This window comes from Rhinichthys klamathensis, unplaced genomic scaffold (genome assembly GCF_029890125.1).
Source record: "Rhinichthys klamathensis goyatoka isolate OS25496 unplaced genomic scaffold, OSU_Roscu_1.1 h1tg000336l_1, whole genome shotgun sequence".
Lineage (NCBI taxonomy): Eukaryota > Metazoa > Chordata > Actinopteri > Cypriniformes > Leuciscidae > Rhinichthys > Rhinichthys klamathensis.
In genome coordinates, this window is record NW_026606850.1 from 1,188,765 (window position 1) to 1,209,916 (window position 21,152).

At 36.8% G+C, this 21,152-nt stretch overlaps 2 protein-coding genes across 3 annotated transcripts; one reads left to right on the forward strand and one right to left on the reverse strand.

The window, feature by feature from the left end:
- The first annotated feature begins 222 nt into the window (after window positions 1-222).
- On the forward strand, window positions 223-15,698 carry engl (endoglin, like). 2 transcript variants are annotated; one of them, XM_056272404.1, is made up of 16 exons: window positions 223-326; window positions 1,464-1,624; window positions 1,699-1,836; window positions 4,069-4,243; window positions 4,420-4,588; window positions 5,887-6,031; window positions 6,110-6,305; window positions 7,580-7,701; window positions 8,602-8,751; window positions 9,228-9,317; window positions 11,454-11,651; window positions 12,426-12,977; window positions 14,152-14,221; window positions 14,324-14,365; window positions 15,313-15,408; window positions 15,497-15,698. In XM_056272404.1, the coding sequence occupies exons 1-16, from the start codon at window positions 266-268 to the stop codon at window positions 15,574-15,576; spliced, it is 2,445 nt and encodes an 814-aa protein (XP_056128379.1). In that variant the 5' UTR covers window positions 223-265; the 3' UTR covers window positions 15,577-15,698. The 2 variants fall into 2 exon arrangements, with proteins under 2 accessions (XP_056128379.1, XP_056128380.1); XM_056272405.1 differs by having other exon boundaries at window positions 15,319-15,408.
- A 2,196-nt stretch (window positions 15,699-17,894) lies between these two features.
- Window positions 17,895-20,963, reverse strand: LOC130106305 (interleukin-7 receptor subunit alpha-like). Its single transcript, XM_056272375.1, has 6 exons — window positions 20,885-20,963; window positions 19,473-19,584; window positions 19,153-19,301; window positions 18,936-19,067; window positions 18,663-18,821; window positions 17,895-17,974 (listed from the first exon to the last, which is right to left on the reverse strand). The coding sequence occupies exons 1-6, from the start codon at window positions 20,961-20,963 to the stop codon at window positions 17,895-17,897; spliced, it is 711 nt and encodes a 236-aa protein (XP_056128350.1).
- Between the last annotated feature and the right edge of the window lie 189 nt (window positions 20,964-21,152).

Consider the following 21,152-nt stretch of genomic DNA (forward strand, 5'->3'; position numbering starts at 1 on the left):
TAATTTATGACTATTATGAGCTTATGATTTAAAAAAAAAAGAGAAATTGAAGTAGTTACTAAACTAAATCTGAATATGGCGTTGTGGGCTTTAATAATTTTCTGCGTTTGCCCCCCCCCCCCCCCCCTCCTCTCTCTCTCTCTCTCTCTCTCTCTCTCTCTCTCTCTCTCTCTCTCTCTCTCTCTCTCTCTCTTTCTCTCTCTTCATTTATCTCTCAGTACCGAAGTAAGACTCTTCTTTGTCTGACTCTGTGAAGAGCTGAAGGATGATGCCCTGGACGGTCTGCGCTCTACTCTGCCTCCTTCAGGCTGTGGTGGGAACTGCAGGTAAAACACACTTTGAAATGCCCTCTGTAACACCGAGAACAAGAGATTATAAAGATGAGATTATTTCTGCGATGCAGGTGAAAGAGAGAGCAGCCAGACACATTTCTCAAGGGTGCATGTGAAAGCTTGAGCAGACGTGTGGTGATTGTGTGTGTGTGTGTGTATGACGGGCCTGTGAGTTTCATTTGCGAGTTGGACGTAAGCTGTTATGTTAAATAAGTGTGAGTGACTATTAGGGCGTGTGTTTTGGAGTACAGTGGTGGTACCATGAATTATCACATTAATAATGACGTCATTGTACTCTATTGTAAGAATGCCAATGATAGCAAATTCCCTGGTTTCAGTGAAAGAAAATACAGCACCAGAAATGTTTTGTGTTTTTAATTAATTCAGGCTTGGTTTCACAAGCAGAGCTTATTAAACCAGGATTATGCCTTCAATTAGGATATCTAACCCTCATCCTTCCCTCGTGTTTTGTTTTTTGTTTTGTTTTTTTGTCCAGAAAGCTTATTTTATTTCATTTTGATCATGTTTTTTCTCTTTTTTTAATGCGATTTTTTATAGGCCTATATATTTTTATTTATTTATTTATTTATTTTACATTTAAATTACTAGATTTGATCGATAAATAAGAAATAAATAGTAATTTAAGCACATTCCTCACATTCTTTCAACTTAAATTCAAAATAACTCAAAATTCACATCTTACACTGGGTGTCTTTGCCGACCTCTTCTGGAAAAATAATAATATAACATGATATTTCATGACTATTGCCACTAGATGGCCTTATATAGCTCTATATGGAGCAAATGAACTGTTCCTCTGGGTCCTAAAGTCAGTTATTCTTAGTATTTTTAGGTTCTTCTATGTGTCCTGAAGCATTCCTCGCATTCCATTCATTCCTAAGGGGGTCAAATTGACCCGCGAGCGAAGGATTTGTTACTTTTTTCAATTTCAACCACAAAATTCCGTGTTTCGGATGAGACGTTAAACCGAGGTCCTGACTCTCTGTGGTCATTAAAGATCCCATGGCACTTCTCGTAAAGAGTAGGGGTGTAACCCCGGTGTCCTAGCCACATGCGTCGCCAATCATGGCCTCCTTTCTGTTATATAAATAAACTTGGTCTGTGTGTCAGTGTCCAGCAGGGAGCTGCAGTGCTCCATGTGGCCTGTGGAGGCGCTGCACCCGGTCCAGGCTCAGCTGGAGCGCTTCGAGGCGGGAACGGGCTGTGCCGCCAGAGAGGGCGGAGCTAAAGAGACCCATGTGATTTCTGTAGGCAAAGCCTCCAATACACAGGTATGAGACCTCCGTCTGTCCGCTAGTTGGTCCCGTCGATGTGCACACGTCCCGCTCAGGTGTCCTGTCCACAGGTGACGGTGGTGCTGAGACCTTTGACCCTCTCGCGGCCCGTCAACCGCCCGGTGATTCTGGTGCTGAGCTCCCAGCATGCCGTGCGCTGGGTGTTGGAGAACGAGGGACTCCCGCAGGACATCAACGTACTGGTGCAGGTGCGTGTGATTTACTCGATCACATAACTGTTTATTATTTATGCTATTTGTATTCATATTTTTACTGTTTATTAATTTTATTATTACATAAATATGTTTTGATTGGGTGTCATTTTGTAAATTGTTGATTTGACTTGCTGACACTATCGGATGAGAACAAAATTTAAACTGAATATTGACAGTATTAGTATTTATTGCTAATACTATTTATTATTTGTGCTATTTGTATTCATATTTTTAGTTTATTAAATATGTTTTAATTGGATGTAATTTTGTCAATCTGGCTTGCTCTTCTTTTGCAAGAAAATACTATTTAAGTCTTTCTACTTACAAAATTTCACGTTTAATTTAATGTGTTTCTGCATTTCTTAGTGGTAGTTAATTGTATAATTTACTAGTTATTTCTGAGTGCAGATTGTTTCTAAAACAGAGATGGAGCTGTTTTATATCTGAAATCAAATTCATGATTGTACACTGTTATTGAACTGAATTGAATCAACATTGAACTGATTTGAGCTGAATAATGACACTTTTCTTCTGTAAAGCTGCTTAATAGCTGAAATTCAAGTCATTTCATAGTTGATGGATTTTGCAATTGATGTTATTTTCCTGTTTATTACCGTGTCAGGTCAAGTCACGTTTATTTCTATTGTTAGCCTATTTAAAGAGCGCGGTAGTAATATGCGTCTGTACACTTTGTCCCGTAGATGTTGTGCTTGCGCTTTAACCTCGCGCTCGAGCAGATCCGTTTCCTATTCCCTAATATTTCCTATTTCGCAGTCTATTTCAGTTGCCTCTAAGTATAGCAACGCGCCAACAATGCGCCTGAACACACCTGGTTTTCAGACCAGCAGCCCATGGCGCACAAATGGGCACAAATGCATTTGCTATTAAAGGGGTCATATAATGGTACATGCACTTTTACAAGTTGATTGTACTGAAATGTGTGTTGGCAGTGCCTGTACACAAACATCATATAATGATAAAAATCCATCCAGTGTTTTTGTTTTAATCTCCTTATATGTTTTCCCCTGCCTCAAATCGAGCCGTTCGTTTTTGTGACGTCAATAAAACGGACGCCCCTCCCACGATTGTTGATTGACGGGAGCGTTCAACACAGACCCGCCCTCGCACATGAGGTAGCTGTCAATCATAGTATGCGCGGCGCGGACCGGCGCGGTCATTGTTGATATGCTGGAGCACTGTCTATGAGCAGAATGGCGTCGAAGCGATTGTGGTGTTCTGTTCTTGGGTGTAATAACGAACACAGTCATTTTAATGTTCCTAAATCCGAACCGCTGAAGACGCAGTGGCTGAGTTTGTTTTCGAAGGGAATATTCCCCACGAGCAACGTCAATGCTTTCATGTTTGCGCGAATCATTTCACACACCAGACTGCTTTATAAACGAGGGTCAGTATAAAGCTGGATTTGCTAAGAAGCTTTGCTAAAAAGGATCGGTACCAGATATTCGTGTTCCTGCTGAACCTCCAGAAGAACGGAAGTGAGTGAAACGTTTTATTAAACTTTATATTAATATATTAATCTTTGCAAATCGCTAGCTGCACGCTTCACAATGAATGCATCTAAGGTTTACACTCAGTCAGGGTACATTACGGCATGTTTTCTATGTATGACGTTCTCAATATAAATTCATAATTCCACGTTTATACTGAACAACGCGTTATGGTTATTGTGTTATTGTGTTACAAACGGTGTATGCACAGAACAGAGGGGCGGAGTGAGCGCAGCTCATGATCATTTAAAGGCATATGCACTGAAACGGCGTGCTGAAAACAGAGCTGTTTTTGACCAGGTAAAATAAGTGTTTTCTTACAATACTAATGAGAATTTTTAATTAAAGTATATAACAAACTTTTAATTTAGACCCTAAAGAATCATATTAGCTTGTACAAAAATGGCATTATATGACCCCTTTAAAACAATGGATGTGAAAATGATAACTGCGTAGGGCTGAAACTAGCAAAACACACTTGCGTCGCGCCTTGAGCTGTATTGCTCCGGGTGTGTGATAGGGCCCTCAGTGTGAAAGGTCTTTACATTTGCCAAAAACAGAACTTTTGTTTTTATCTGTTTTTTTAAAACACAAGCAAGCGAGAGAAAAAGCAGGTGAGAAAAAGCTACGCGAAAGTAACGCATTGCTTTCCATTTATTAAGGGAGTAACGTAATATTGAACTTTTAAAAGTAACTTTTCCCAACACTGCTGTCCCAGGTGTCTCTGAACTCCACGGTCGAGTCTCCGAGTCTGTCGATCCGCGTGGCTCAGGTTCGGTCTCTGCCGCGGCGTCCTCGGGTCCTGCTGCGCTGGATCCTCCAGAGACACGCCACCCTCTCGTCGCTCACACACACTGTGCGCGCAAACCGCGTGTACCTTCATCTGGGAGAGGGTGAGAACAAACACACACATGCAGGATGGTACTTTGTGATGGTATTCACCCACCCACATGAAAAAATACTATAGTATATTATAGTAAAATTACCATAAGTTACCATATGGTTCAAAAACACTTTGGTATAGAGTAATTTGACTATACATCCTAATGCAGTTCCCATCCGCCTGCAGATCCCAGCATGCCGAGCCAGTGCCGCCTGCAGTCTCTGTTTCTGTCGCAGAACTATCTGTCCTCAGAGATTCAGGATCAGGAGGTTCACGGCTGCATGCCGTCAGCGGAGCCGGTGGAGACGGAGGTGCACATCATCCGGCTGTGGTCCTCGGGCTCCAGCCTGTGCGGGTCAGTTCAGCTCTCCAACCCGAGGGGGAAAACTCTCAAACTGAGACGAGACGCAGACACTAAAAGAGTGAAGATTTAAAGATTTTTAATGTGAAATGCACATAAATAGTATTCATAAAGTACATAAGGAATATTGAAGATATTCATATACTGTATGTATATATAATACATACATATTTATTAAAATGAAATAATACACAAAATAAGAGGAAAATAAGAGGCTTACATAAAAAGGACAATAATAATAAAATAAATGTTTTAATACATTTAATTTATATAATTATTTATATTTGTATTATATTTATTTATATTTAATGTATATATATATATATATATATATATATATATATATATAGCCGGTGCAGGATTTAAAGAGCGTGTTAGTAATATGCGTCTGTACACTTTGTCCCATAGATGTTCTGCTTGTGCTTTAACCTCGCGCTCGAGCAGATCCGTTTCCTATTCCCTAATATTTCCTATATAATTTATCACATTTAACATGATGGTAATTCAAAGTACTTTACATAATAAATTGACAAAATTATGTCATGTAATGAACACATAAAATACATAAATATTTAATGTAAAATTAGATAAATATTATTTCAAATACTCATAAAAAGGTACATTAATAGAAATAAGTAAATAACAATAAACTTTAAGAAATAAAAATGAAAGAAATTGATAAATGTATTAAAATGAAAGGGGAAATGAAAATAAAAGGCATACATAAAAATGACAATAATAATAAAATAAATGTTTTAATAAAATTATATATATATATATATATATATATATATATATATAACACCTTTAACATGATGGTAATTCAAAGTATTTTTTCATAATAAATTGACAAAATTATGTTATGTAATGATATAAATATATAAATATTTAATGTAAAATTACATAAACTTTTAAAAAAAGGTACATTAGAAATAAATAAATAACAATAAAAAGTAATAAATAAAAATTGAAGAAATAGATAAATGTATTGAAATGAAAGGGGAAATGAAAATTAAAGGCATACATAAAAATGATAATAATCAAATAAATGTTTTATTGTAATAACCCAAATAATGCATTGCATTTCTATTCATTGGAATAAAAAGCAAGCTTCATTTTACTGCATTTAAACCGTTTAATTCCCGACCAGTGCTCCATCATAACAGCACTGCTGTTTTCCGTTATTATTTAACAAACTCGCAATGTTTTCTCTGTCATAATTGACAACCCATCACAGATGCTGTGGAAAATAAAGTGATGAAAACAAGAAAATAAAGTAATCTCTGTCTCAGGTCTTTGCAGGTGGAGGTGTCGGTCTCTCTGCTGCCCCCTGTGGCTCGTTCAGGTTACCACAGGATTGTTCTGATCCTCAGCAGTGCGGTTTCAGTCAACTGGGCTCTGGTGGCTCCAGAGGTCAGAGGTCACGTCAGGGTCTATGTAAGGCAGAACTTCATCCATCTGTATCTCTAACCTGTGCGCTTGTCCAAACACTTTCTAAAGTTGTGTTTCTTTCAGTCGTCCAACAGCGTTAGTCTACCGTACAGAACTCAGGCCCCCGACCTCAGCGTGACCAGCACCGTGACCTCTGACCTCCACAGCACCCCCGACCTTCTACAATGGGCCAATCAGAACGGCTTTCCCAAAGTGACCTCATACACCGAGGCTGATCTGGCCAATCGCTTCATGATCAAGTTAAGAGAAGGTGGAAAAGGTGAGTGACATTTTTAATGTGTGCAACATGTGCATTATCTGATCATATGAACATAAAATGCTAAAAAATGTGCAGTATAGTCAAAGACTATAGATAAAGAAAGACGGTTCACTCCTTTTACTTATGAATGGGCGAAACTGCAACGCGCAATACACTTTTTTAACGCTATTTGAGCATAAGAAACAACATTTATTGGACAGTTCATGTCAGATTTTGTTGCTGATTTGAAATAATTAATTTAATTGTGAATTCTGCAAGTAGTTTTTAAGAAGTCAGGATTGAACAGACTTTCCTTGATATCACACTTTATGAGACTGTATCCCACAATGCAATGCATGAAGGCAAAGCCATTGTTTTTTCATGCACTGGTCAATTTTGAGATTTCGTGTTATTTGCCATTTCATAACGTGTTGTTTCCGACTAGTGCTAAGAAAACATCCAAAATACATTTAAGTGTTTATTTTAGTAGATTTGATTTATTGTTGTTTTTAAAGGTTGTGAGTTTTTCCCCAGCACTTCAGCAGCACTTACACACACCAAACTTTACAGTGTTATTCCTGTCTATATTCCGAAGCCTTTTACTGAGGGGTTTGTTCATATATCATTCTCACTGATTTATATAACATTTTATTCCTAAAAACATGCTGAAAAGTGTTTTTTTTTCTGTCTGTTGATGGTATTTTCTGATTTATAGAGTGATACAAAAAAGATATTCAAAATCCCTTCTATAAAAACCTTTAACTATAATATGTCAACAAAATCAAGTAAGAATTTTGATCCTGGCTTTGTCCAATGTTCAGATTTATCTTCTGGAAATGTATGCAAATTAGCACATAGGAAATTAGAAAATGGTTCATTTGCGTATTTAAACATAACTTATCAGAAAACTTGTAATACAATTTTTTTTTTTTTTTGCAATTCTTAATATAATCAATCGACTGCGGATGTATAGTGATGTCTATTAGCTAATTGTGTAACCTTATTCACCTGAAATATCTTTAATTTGTTATTTTATTTCCAGTGGGATGCATGAACCACCATTTTTCTTCTGACTCAGATTATTCGATCAGAGTTTCTAAACAAAAAGTCATATTCAAATGCAAAACTATTATTTCTAATTAACATAATGAGCTCACGTGACATTAATGTGGCATACTACTGTTTTAAGCATTTATCATCACATATTGCCAGCACATTCACAGATTATTTGTCTAGAAGTCTTTAGCTACTATGTAGACAGCTCAGTGTCTCACTGGTTTTGTCGTGACACTCAGGCTCTGAGACGAGGCCCTCAGACGAGGAAGGGGTCATCGTGACGGATAGAAGCAGAGAGGCGTTCACATGGCAGTGTGAGGGCGGAGCTCTTTCTGTTGCGGTGGACACACACTTGCTGCAGGTGAACAACACACACTGACCAAAATAGTCTTCCTTTCTTTATGCTTAAAAGTGAGAGAAGTACTAGTGCCAGAAAAACATGTTTAAAGTATTTGAGGTCAGTAAGATATATATATATATATATATATATATATATATATACATATACATATATATATATATATATATATATATATATATATATATATATATATATATATAAATTGTATTTATTTATTTATTTATTTTTTCATCAAGGATCCATTAAATTGAGCAAAAGTGACAGGAAACTTTGGAAGCCTGTTTCCGCCATGGAATAATAATAAAAATTATATTTTTAAAAAAAATTATAAAAAAATATTTTATTTTATTTACGAGATGCTACTTCATAATTTCGCCGTTTATATCTTGCAATTCTAAGTTTATATCTGCAAATTCTGACAAAAGCTCAATTAACATTTATTTTTCTTCTGTGGTGGAAACCTAGTTTTCCTAGTAAAGACTTTTATAATGTGTAGATTTCTATTCCACATAAATGCTGTTCTTTTGAACTTTCTATTCATGTAAATATTTTGAAAATGTATTATGGTTTCCGAAAAAAAAAATATGAAGGAGCACAACTGTAAATCTTTGATTTCTGAAGGATCATGTGACTGACAATTTATTGGAGTAATGATGCTGAAAATTCAGCTTTGATCACAGGAATAAATTACATTTGCACACGGAAAACAGCTATTTTACACTTGTCATAAAAGTTTACTGTATTTTTTATCAAATAAATGCAGCCTTGGTGAGCAGAAGAGACTTCTTTTAAAAAAATTAAAAAAATATTTTTTTGACCCCTACATTTTTTAACAGTTGTATTATTCAAGATTACTCATATCACCATGTTTGACTAATTGGATTGTTTGAACACGCACAGATTTCGCCAGTGACGACAGTGACCCTGCGGGATCGTCACTGCAAGGCCGAATTTAACGGAAGCCATTTCCTGTTGGTTTTCCCAGTCATTTCCTGTGGGACGGAGGGAGAAATGGATGTAGCGAATGAAAGAGTTCATTACACAAACACGGTGAGTGAGAGAGAGAGACATAATAAACATAATTATAATTAAATATGGTTAAATTAATTTAAAAATTATTGTAATATTAATATACCATGTAATTCTATTGTTTTCAGCACAACATTCTGTTATACAACAGAAAAAGTGTAATTCAGTTTAATGCAGCATAAGTTCATAGTGACTACTGATTTGTCAAGGTCCATCAAATTATCATAAAATAGCATTTCATTATGATTATTTCTGTAGTGCAACAACTAAATCTGACCTGGGTCACGTCGTCTCGCTGTCACTGGGTTTGTTTGTGTGGTTGCATATGAAGGCATACACGTGTCAGCTGTAACCACACACCAAAAACAGATGACCCGGGTCACTCTGCACCGAACCCAGCAGAGAATTATCAGGTTTGGAGATGGGAACATCTTCAAAGGACAAAAGGGAAGAATGGTCCATTTCTTACTTGAATACACTTTAATTGTGTTTTGAAGGTGTTCCTGTGGAAACAAAAACCATCGGAGGGTTTGAACAATGAGACGGACTGGGAGGGTTTGGATGGGACGAGTCTGCTGGCTGTTCATGTGAGTGTGTTTCGAACCCTAGTGCACTAACTGTGATGGAAACTCGAACCTCATAACTGATTTTATGAGCACAGAATTATTTTTATCAAATGTTTTGGGTCAGTAAGATCGGGATTCTGGGACGAAAGCTTATTTTAAAATAGTTTTTTTGTATAGTTCTATTAACATTAGACTTTTTATTTATTTATTGAATTCTATTGATGCACCGAAATGTATTTTTCACTTCAGATATGTTAATTTAAACGATGCCTGTAGTAACTTCTTTTCATGACAGATTTATTAAAGAATAATGAAGTCACCAGGTTAAGTACTGTAAATATAAAATGCATATGTAATAAAATGCATTGTGCTGCTTAAATTGTAACACGGTTTTCACAAAAATATTTTTTTTCAGTATTCTTTGACATATTTTTATTTTAACCCTTTCACTGTAGTGGACAGCTATTCAAAAAAGCCATTTCTTGCATATGCATGGGTTTTCATTGTACAATTGCACATCAACCACTCCAGTGGACACTAGTGCATCATCATATACACTGCCATCAGGTGGTAAGCCTTTGTATCTGGATTTTTTTTTTTTTTTTTTTTTGGCTATATAGGACAAGTCAGAAATGCCAAGTTACTCCAAAATATCCATCCATTCCTTCTATCCTAGGAGACAAAAAAAAAAAAAACTACGTTGCAACATCAAGTAACATGTAAGGAGTCATATCATTGATACATTTTCCAAGTGTTGATTTTAGATTGGAAGGAAATTCTGATTAATTATAATTATTCTAAATTGGACATCATGCATCACTAGCTATATTTCAGCTTCATTTCATTCTACTACTGTGACTGTTGTTTGTGAAAATACTTAAAATGCAGTATCTTTTTTGGTTGTGAATAAATGTAAAATAAATAAATGTGTGTTATTAGAACGTAATTTGCAGTTCAAAAAAGTAATCTGATTGTGTAATGCATGTTATGTGTAATGCGTTGCTTTTAATTCTGCTTTTAATGCGTCGTTTTAATTCTTCGTTTCTAAACTAAAACGCAGTAGTGTGGATGGGGCCTAAATTTGCTAAAAATTATCTGATTATTGCGTTTGTAATAATTGAAGCTGTATTATGTTTTTTTTATATATATTTAATAGTTTTCACATGATTTTATATCATTGTATTCATTGGTTTGATAAATACACACAGTATTATTCTGTTTTCACTGTATTGTGTTTAATACAGTATCTCTTCAGTTAAAACCAGAAATGCATACCGTCCATCTGAAAATCTCTTTGAAAAATATGTTTAAAAAAATTGACCTTGTTTTTCATGCCCTAGGAGCAATAAAAACAAATAGGAAAAAAATCCTGAATGAGGTTTTAATAACTCATGCATGAAAGGGTTAAATCTATTTATTAGAAATCTTTCGCTTCTTAGTATTTTTGTCTTGTTTTCTAGGACAGATATCTAAACATTATTGAGTCAAGATACATGAACTTGAGAAGCAAAATTACAGTCTTTTTTTTCTGAAGTGAGTTTAAGTTTAAAACAAGAAAAACAATATCTGCCACTGGAGTCAGAAAAATAAACTAGTTTTCTCTTTAAATTAAGTTTATTTTTCTGACACCATTTTTTTGTTTTAAACTTAAACTGATAACACTTTACAATAAGGTTCATTAGTTAACATTAGTTAATGTATTAACTAACATAAACTAACAATGAGCAATACATTTGTTACAGTATTTATTAATCTGTGTTAGTGTTAGTTAATACAAATACGGCTGTTCATTGTTTGTTCATGTTCGTTCACAGTGCATTAACTAATGTTAACAATTACAACCTTTGATTTGAATAAAGTATTAGTAAATGTTGAAATTAATATGAACTAAGATTAATAAATGCTGAAGAAGTATTTTTCATTCTTAGTTCATGTTAACTAAGTTTGTTAACTAATGAACCTTATTGTACCTTTAAACTCTTTTTTTTTCTTTTTTTTCTTTTCAAGTAAATGTATCTTGATTCAAGAATGTTTTTGATATTTGTACTGAATTGTGATTCACTGTTTGTGACTGTCTTTACTCTCGTTTTTGATCAACTGAATGCTGCTGTAAATGTGTGTATGATGCGGTTTCCTCTGGTGTGTGTGTGTGCTCAGATCAGCTGTGATTCGACTCTGGTGAGTCCATCAGACGTGACTCCGTCGGCCCGTCCCGAGGAAGCTCTGCGCCTCAGTCTGGCAGCGGCTCCTCCCTGGGTCCCGCTGCTGTCCATGGGGCTGTTCGTGAGCGAGGCCCTGGAGAGGAGGCCCGTGGGGCCCTGCGTGATCAGCGCGTACGACCGGCTCTACGTGCAGGTCAGTGCCGTCGCTGAAGGCCAGAGCTGCTGATAGATGGCGCTGGAGTCGATAACAGGGATTAAAGTCACTCAAGGGCCCCAGACGCCTGTCGCCATGCGGAGTTTACAGTCAAGGCCACTGATCGACACGCTCGTGTGTGTGTGTGTGTGTAGCTGAGTTTATATCAGGAAACTCATGTGAAGTCAAATGATACACTCTATAAAATTCTGGGTTGTTTCAACCCATGTTTGGGTTAAATGTGGACAAACCCAAGCGTTGGGTTTAAAAATTGTAGTAAAACATTTAAACCAGCGGTTGGGTTTGTCCATATTTGACCCAAACTTGGATCTTCTGGGAGGTTGCTAGACTTGTTTCTATCTGGTTTTTGCAGTGGTTTGGGGGGTTAAGAGGCATTTGCTATGTGGTTGCTGGGGTGCTCTGGGAGGTTGCTAGGCTGTTGCTATGTGGTTGCTGGGGTGCTCTGGGAGTTTGCTTGGCTGTTGCTATGTGGTTGCTGGGGTGGTCTGGGTGGTTACTAAGCTGTTGCTATGTGGTTGATGGGGTGTTCCGTGTGGTTACTAGGCTGTTGCTATGTGGTTGCTGGGGTGTTCTGGGTGGTACTAGGCTGTTGCTATGTGGTTGCTGGGGTGTTCCGGGTGGTTACTAGGCTGTTGCTATGTGGTTGCTGGGGTGTTCCGGGTGGTACTAGGCTGTTGCTATGTGGTTGCTGGAGTGTTATGAGTGGTTTATAGGGAGCAGTGTTCGATTAACAGTTATCTGTGTGTCTGTCAGATCTCGGTGGCGTCCGGCGCTGCGGAGGCTGTGGAGCTCCAGTCGTGTCTGGTTTCTCCTCTCTCAGACCCGCAGGCTCACAGCGGCTGGTCCATCATTACAGACTCCTGCCCGTCAGACCCGTCCTTCACACTTCCCGACGGAGAAGCCCAGGAACCAACAGACAGCCCAGAGAGCGAGAGCGACGGAGACGAGGAGGACGAGGAGAAGCTCGAGAGGAAGGACGACAGACGGCCGACCCCTCGCCGGAGACACACAGGGGCCCGCGGCGGAGACGACAGGGCCAGGCGGTTTAAAGACAAGAGACCCGACAGAGTCAGAGCCAGGAAGCCTGAGGAGCGCAGGCGGAGGAGGAGGGATGATGAGCGCGAGGGCGCACACACACTGCGCTTCAGTTTCATCCTGCGGCCGGTCTATAATAACTCCATTCAGTTCCTGCACTGCCGGCTGCGTCTGTGTGCGGCGGACGAGGGGCCCTCAGGGGCCGGCGCTCGGGTCTGTGCTCAGGGGCCGCGGATTCCTGCTCTCACACACACGCCTGCTTCTCAACAGGTACTGTTGGTGTCATTACCCAGAGGTCATATTTTTAATAACTGTCAACTATATCTTATATCATACTAGATCAAATATTATGTATAGATCATAATATAGTTCGTATTATATTAATAACTAGATTAAACATTATTATCTGATATATTAAAACATAGCGTGTTTGTAATGAGTTCCAGAAACTTTAAATACCTTGAGTGTAAAGGCTGATTTATACTTCTGCGTCGGACCTACGCCTCTACGCTATAGACTACGCGTTGGTTTTCATTTATACTTAAATTAATTATATTTATACTGCGTCGTCGCGCAATTACACACGCAGAGGGCGCATGTGAGACCCGAGGGAGCGGTTCTGACAGGCCAATCACAGCGCTTGCGTCCGCGTAGAATTGACGCGTTGTTGACGCGTAGGTGCACGTCAGGGTACGCTTAAGGGTACGCGCGCTACACACAGCCTACGACGTAGCTACGGCGGGAGGTCGACGCAGAAGTATAAATTGGGCTTAAAGGTGTATCACATTTATATATATACAGTCAAACCAAAAATTATTCAGACACCAGATACCATTTTTTATATATTTTTACTAGTGGCTACAATAGTTCATTTATGTAAGTGAGGATAGCAAAATAAAGTAAACTGTGACATATTATACCCAAAAACTCTTCATACAGTGGACCATCTGTAAAATTTATAAACATTCGGGACCAAAAATTATTCAGACACTTTGACCGGACCATGTTTTGCTGAAGTGTTTTTTCTTTAACTGCTAATGCACCTTTTTACACACAGACTGAACAGAATGAAGCATTGCTTGATCACTGGTTGAGCTAAACTGGTATTATCTAATTGTGTAGTTAAATTCAACAGCTGACAGATATTCAACATAATTCATCTGTGTTCAGTCTATCAGAAGGACGGACAAAACCAGTGAAATATCAACTGATCTGATAACTCTGAGTTCTTGTCATATTTTATTACCATTTTCTATAAACTATACCGAATAGACTGTGATAATGTGAGAAATGTTGAAGGTGTCTGAATAAATTTTGGGTTTACTGTATATATATATATATATATATACCAAATATATGTCAAATTTACTAAAAGAATGGAATGACACTGGAACCAGAACTATTAAAATCTGTATAATTCTTATCTTTCACCTTTCTCTTACAGTGTGAGGACAGAAATCTGTCTCGGCCCGTATTGGTGACGTATCCTGTGGGGTTTCTGGCTCCCCCTGCTGGTCTGTACACATCAATGCAGCGTTGAACTTCCATTCATACAAATGTTTTGCATTACTAACACTTGTGTTTGTTCTGTGTGTGTGTGTGTGTGTGTGTTTCAGGTAAACTCACTGAGATGTCGAGACAAACTCCCACACACAGCGGTGCGTTACACCTCCTTTATTCTGTTACTTGCACTCTTAAAAATAAGGTTCTGTATTGGCATCTCTCGTTCCATGAAGATCTTTGGATATCCATGGAGTCTTTTTTAAACGCACAAAAGGTTCTTTATATTGGAAAAGGGTTCTTTAGATTTGGAAAAAAAAGAAGGTTCTTTTAAGAACTTTTCACTAATATTTTTTGGGAACCAGAAATCCCAGATAGCAAGCAAGCATCGAAAAACAATGTTAAATCAATATTATTGTGTCAATGTAAACTGCATTGAATCAACATCACTTTGGTCCCCGCAATTATTGTTGAAAATATGTTGAAATTTCAACAAAAAATCAATGGTAATGGTATTGAATCAATGTTACAATGTGATGTTGCTTCAACATCATGCTTGCACTCTCAGAAAATGAAACACAACAACTACAACTGACTTAAAGAAACCAAAATAAATCTCTCAAGATCTCAGCAAACAGCATTACCAGCTTCGCTTATTACTTATCCAGACTGACTTTATTTCTGTCATTCCTCTACAGAAGTTCTTTTTGAGAATTAGCAGAGGTTTAGATGTTGATGTCTTAGTGAAAATATTCACTGGTCGTCATTATGGTGATCAGTGTTTCCTTTAGTTGGTCAGTTTGACTCTTGGTTTTTTATGGGAGTTTATGGTCTTTGTAACAGTGTTTTCCAAAATGCATAATTTGTTGCAAAGGAAGCCAGAAACAAAGATGATCAGGTGATATAGTTTTCATCATCATAATGTAAAATAACTCACTAATCTTATCCCTGACCAAAAGTGGCTATTTGCTATTAATGGATTATATTCACCAACAATACTTTCTTGCAACAGATCAGACTTTCTGAATTTTGATTTTGAAGATACACAGACGTCTCGTGCACTTGTGTTTCACACCGAATGTCTTACGCTGTGGTTTGTGTGCAGGTGCAGAGGAGGGTCCTGTGCTGGCGGTCGTGTTCGCAGCGTTTCTGCTGGGTTTGTTCCTGATGGGGGCGCTGTGGTGCATCTACACTCAGACTGGTACCCTCCCTCACACAAAATGATCGTCTAACGTTTTCCTACATGACGGCTGGCCATTAAAAACACGCTTGTTGGTTGTCACTGTCAGGGAGGCGTGATTTGACCCAGAGAGACGGTATTATAGAGACACCGGGACAGAACACGGCTTCAGAAACACGCCGACACTGATGGAGCAAACCAGCAGTTTCCACCAGGCCAACAAAACCGCCAATGTGAAATAAAGCGCTCTCATGTGATTTCTGCTTTTGTTAACAGCTGAATTTGTGTATCAATGTTCTGGGGAGCTTGTAGCCTAACGGTGGAAACTTGTGTCTGACACGGAATAAAACAATAAAAAAAGGTAATTGTGACTTTTTATCTCACAGTTCTGTTGATAAATAAACTCGGGATTGTGAGGGAAGAGTCAGAATTGAGAGATATAAAAATCGCAATTACCTTTTTATATTTCGTGGCGGAAACAGGTTTCATATGTAGGCGTAATGATTTTACTTGCTGCTTTTGTTTTGCTGCTAAAGTAACACATTATGTGAAACGATCTTGTGCACCTTAAATGTTCTTTATTTAATTTTCACTCCTTTAATTGTTTTTATTGTAGTGTTTTGTAGTCCTTACATATGTTTTTAAGTGTCAGTATTAAAGAAATAATCTCGGGACAGTAAGGGTTGGGAAGGATCTTAATTATCATTTGTACTTGGGCAGTTCTCACTTACAAAACTAAATATAAACTTCTGCTGAGAGCGTGAGAATACAGAAACACCTGAGGTACTGTCACAAAGCTGAAATTTTACAGTTGATGTTCTTATAAGCCTAGTTGCATTACTGTATTTGTTATTAAAAGTCATATCATGGATATCGGGATGATTCTTAATCATTTGAAATCAGAGTTTCCTCATGATTATGACGTCACAACCATGAACACAACATGACACATGAAGAGACAATTATAATAGGTCTTAAAGCTATGTGATGTATATATGTGATGTGAACAAAGTATTCAGACACATTTCACATTGCAACAAAGTGTGCAGTCCGACAGAAGAAACATTTTGTAGGGTACACTGTAAAAAATGATCGTGATTTTAACGGTAAAAGACTGTAAAAATGCTACAGTGCAAAACTGTTAATTGGTTAACAGAAAGTTTCCTTATTATATACGGTAAATAACTGTGATAGATCTAACGGTACATTTAATGTAATTTTACTGTAAAATACCGTTAAATTTACAGTTTTTGAAAGTGAAAAGAACAACTCATTGTATAATTTACAGTGAAAAGACGTAAATTGACATTCCCACAATTCCCTGCATGACACTTCACATTTGATTTATTTTTGTTGAAATAACTATGTTTCTTCTTAGTTTTCTTAGTTCTTTTCTAATCAGTTATGTACATTAGGGTTTTATGTTACATTTAATGTTGTTAAATTAATGTTTATTGCATTTTTAAAATTTCATGTGTGTTACCATGATGGTGTTTAATGTTTGTGCGAATAACACTGTGCAGCTTCAATATAATAGTATTAACTCTCTTATGGAAGATTGCTTGTGATGAGCTTTGATTTATCATATGATTCTCCTCACTGCTGTGATGGTTGTCAGTGTATTACAATGGTACAAAACAGATGTTAATACTTCAATAGGTTGGTAAATTATCATTATATCAGATAATGAATTATGGTTTAATACTGTAAATTTTACTTTAAGACTGTAAAACTAAAAACGTTGATACCGTATTTTTGACGGTAAAGTTCTGGTAACCACAGCTGCCAGTTTTTTTCCGTAAAAACAACGGGATTTTTCTTTACAGTGTACAGCAACATTAGTCTGAACTTTAGCTAAAAAAAATATGACCTCTTCACATTGAGCTAACAATGGATTTTTATATAGCAGGTCTCAGCAATATAATTGTATAGTGTAATTACAATGCATGCAGTTTTTATGAGCTATGTGGAATATTTGTTAATTTAAAATTCATTTATAACACTACACCATTTAAAAAGGAGCAAGCGAAAAAAAAGAAAAAAGAAAAATGGTGAAAACTTCCTGAAAAGATCTGGTTCCCCAGCAAGCAATAGCCGTCATTTCACCGTCTAGGTTTACTATAGACCCGATATGGTCCGGCTATGAGTAACACCTCTAGACAAAATAACCTTGAATTTGGTAAAAGTCGTTTTTGCCAAAATAGTTTGCAATATGTATGATATTCCATCATGTAAGCAAAGTAAACAGTGATTACAAGGTGTTTGGTTTCATTTCTTCACTCATTTAATTTATTTATCTAATTGATGACTAGTCTATTCTTGTGCTATGGTTTGCTGGCTGGGTACCATTACTTTTCTAAGATATAAACTCTCCTATATATATATATATATATATATATATATATATATATATATATATATATATATATATATATATATATATATATATATATATATATATATATATATAAGCTGAATAATCACTCTCGTCAGTCGTCACCTCTTGTTCACAGCGCCTGAAGCTCCAGCGTTTGGCACGAGGGTCCGCAGGCATCAAGGCACTGGGTGTGCAAGATGTGTGTTTCTTCTTTAAGACAAAAGTGCATATATCTTACAACAGTTTGATGTGTTTAGGACTTTTTTAGGATCATGGATGATGACAGTAGTCGCACACAGGACATTTCTCGCATGTGTAATCTTGCAGAACGTCAAGTGAAGCAATGAGACACGGGACACATTAGATTACCTCTTTTGCCCTGTGCATTTGTGCGAGAGTTGCTTTCAGGTGCGGGATGTTTTGGTGTGAAGTAGCCTTTTACACTAGGTGAGAAAACAATTAGCATATTGGTTAGAAAAAAACAATAGAATAGCTTATTGTGGGTTTTTCTATGAGATAAAAAAACACTCACTGCATTCTCCATAGCAAGACGCCCATAATAATGATGAGCACCAGAAAGACAGAGCAGCCGATGATGGTGATGTGAAGTGATGATAGTGAAGTACTCTTTGCTTTGATGGTAAATGTAGAACATGTGTCATCATTTACATCATCGTGATGAATAATGGTTAATTTGTGTTTTTCCACATTTTCTCAATCCCAAAGCTATTTGATTCTTCGCCTACCCAATAATGTGTGTTAAAAAGCCCAACAAGGTTTCTTTGCTCCTCAAGATAAAGTCCTCTTAGGTGTTTATACAGCATTCACTCATAACACTATTGGCCTATTTTTTTATGTATACTCTCACGTAACTGACATTTGACAATGATCCACTCACTTTTTATGGTGAAACTGGCCGTTGAACTCCACTCACTCCAATTGCCTTCAAAGTAATTTACAGGTTTTGCTCTAACACGTGTATAGTAAACACCATCTCCACCAAGTGTGTTCTTGCTGATACTGAAGTACTTATAATTAATAACATCCCTGATGGACTGTAAAGAAAGAAAACAAATGTGTTGTTTATTTTTTAAATGAACTCCAAATGATTCCATCCAAATTTTTAAAAAGTGTAAAAAACGAATTGTTGGGAGAAACACCTTGTTTGTATGTTTGTCCCCCCAGATTTCCACTTGAAAGGCAGGGTTGGTAACATATTCATGACTGTGTTCAGACCATATGATAACTTCTTCTATGTCGTTCATATATGTGGCAAGCTTTATCTCAGGAGCTGGGATTTTGACTGCTAGGACAAAGACAGATTAGATGGACAATGTTTTTGATGGATGGATGGATGCATGGATGGATGGATGGATAGATAGACTTGCCGATTTTCCTCAGGTCGATGTCTTTTTTAATAACCTTGTCTCCTATATTTACTTGGAGCTTGTATGTATTCGAAATCCCCAAATTCTCAAAAGTAAAGTCTTGTGGTCCTAAAGTAGCATGTTCACAACGTTTTATTTCAATAATTGGGCTAAACAGGAAAGAAAAAAACCTGTTATCTCCTGTTCAACATCAGTGCTTAGAGCAAACATTGATTCACATTACAATCAAACAAAAATTTATTTATTTTTTACATTTTTAAATATTCAGTTACTGATATATATTCCACATCCATTTATAGTAAATGCGTCTAATGAAATACCAGAGTATTGCGATTTTGACCTCCTCTTTGGGTTCATCATTTAGCGAACAGGTGAGGTTATTCTGCTTGAAGGTCAAAGTGGATGTGCAGGTCACTTCTTTCTCAGGCCAATCTGAAATGAATTCAAAGGAGAAAAACATAAACCTACATTTTCTATATTATAGTTATATTTTTTGTTGTTGGTGTTTATTTTATGAATAAAATTATTAAAATTAATATTTTTATGGAGTAATATAAGTTTTATAAAAGCAATAAGCCCCTTGAAGCCATTATTTAAAGTGAATTTAGAACAGCTAAGGAGCGTTGTGAGGCACCGCGCAGATTGATGATTGCTTTAATCATCACCAATACATGACCAACATGACCATGCAATTATCTAGCAATTTTTTGCCATAACAAATGTGTATCAGAAACACACAGTTAAAGCATAAAACAAGAAAGAAAAAGGAAAACAAATGTAAGTGTCAAAAGCCCAACTAAAGCAAATACTGATCACCATAATGGTGACTACAAACATTTTTTTTTTCAATAAGACATCTAAAACTTCTAAACCTCTCAAAGTCAAACTGTATTGTAATAAGCGAAGATGCTGTGAAGATGAAGATCCTGAGAGATCTGTTATAGTGTTTAATGTTCAGTTGCTCCTAGTCGTTTAAATTAATTCCGTTTTTTTTTTTTTTTTTTTGCCATTTATATTTTATATTCGTTTTTTTTTTTTTTTGGCAGCCGCACTGAGGAAGGAGATAACTATCCCTGAATTAATGTTTGAATTTGGATCTGTTCCTCTGATAACTTATAACTTCATATAACTTGATAACTGAGTGAATTCAACAGCAAGCAGTTCAATCAAGCAAATCAAAGCTGGATCCACAAACAACAGCTTCTTTGCTGCTTTTTTAAAATAAATTCAACTGCATTAGATAGATTATCATAAATATTTACATACCAATTTTAAATCTCACTCTACAACAGTTCCTCATACATTTGTATGAGGAACTGTTGTAGAGTGAGATTTAAAATTGGTATGCAAATATTTCAACACATCCCGTGATGTAAATCACATCCCGAAAATTTGGATTATTAGGCTACTACAATTATGACCCATGATAAACAAAATAAATTATTGCATTTGAAATTAATCTTTGAGATTAACAGATGAAACGTTATAATTTCAAATGAAGTAAATTGTAAATCAGTCAAAGTCAACTGCATTGAAGCCACTTAATCGGCTCAAGTTCTCAATCCTGATTTGGATTTCTGGCTGACAATATTCATGTCATTACCGACAGTGACAGGAGAACAGCAGTGCCCGTTTGAGAACAAATCTTGATTAGTCAAAAAGTGGAGGGACAATGACCCTGGCAAAAACATGACCCACACCCAAATGACTCGTACAGTCTCAAATAACTTACCATAATCTCCAGATTCTCCACTCTCAGACAGAACCAAAGGACAGAAAACAACAAAAAGCATCCATAAAACACCCGCCATGTCTCAGCAGCTGAGAGATGGTTACAATTATAGGGTTGCAGAGTTGTTTCGAGAACAGATTAGGCTATGGAAGAAGTAAAGTTACAGTGGAAGTGAGACTGACTGAAAATGTCGGGAGGGGAAGTTTTTCTCCAAAATATGCTTCGTCAGAAGAAAATAAACAAATAACATAAAATAATATTTCAACCG

Excerpts from the sequence above, each read along its gene's own strand:
- engl (XM_056272404.1), top strand. The coding sequence starts at position 266 with ATGATGCCCTGGACGGTCTGCGCTCTACTCTGCCTCCTTCAGGCTGTG. Across the intron at positions 1,837-4,068 it reads ACATCAACGTACTGGTGCAG|GTGTCTCTGAACTCCACGGT; the intron begins GTGCGTGTGATT and ends CTGCTGTCCCAG. Across the intron at positions 7,702-8,601 it reads TGGACACACACTTGCTGCAG|ATTTCGCCAGTGACGACAGT; the intron begins GTGAACAACACA and ends GAACACGCACAG.
- LOC130106305 (XM_056272375.1), bottom strand. The coding sequence starts at position 20,963 with ATGGCGGGTGTTTTATGGATGCTTTTTGTTGTTTTCTGTCCTTTGGTT. Across the intron at positions 19,302-19,472 it reads GTCAAAATCGCAATACTCTG|CCCAATTATTGAAATAAAAC; the intron begins GTATTTCATTAG and ends TTTCCTGTTTAG. Across the intron at positions 17,975-18,662 it reads GGCCAGTTTCACCATAAAAA|AAGAAACACACATCTTGCAC; the intron begins GTGAGTGGATCA and ends TTTGTCTTAAAG.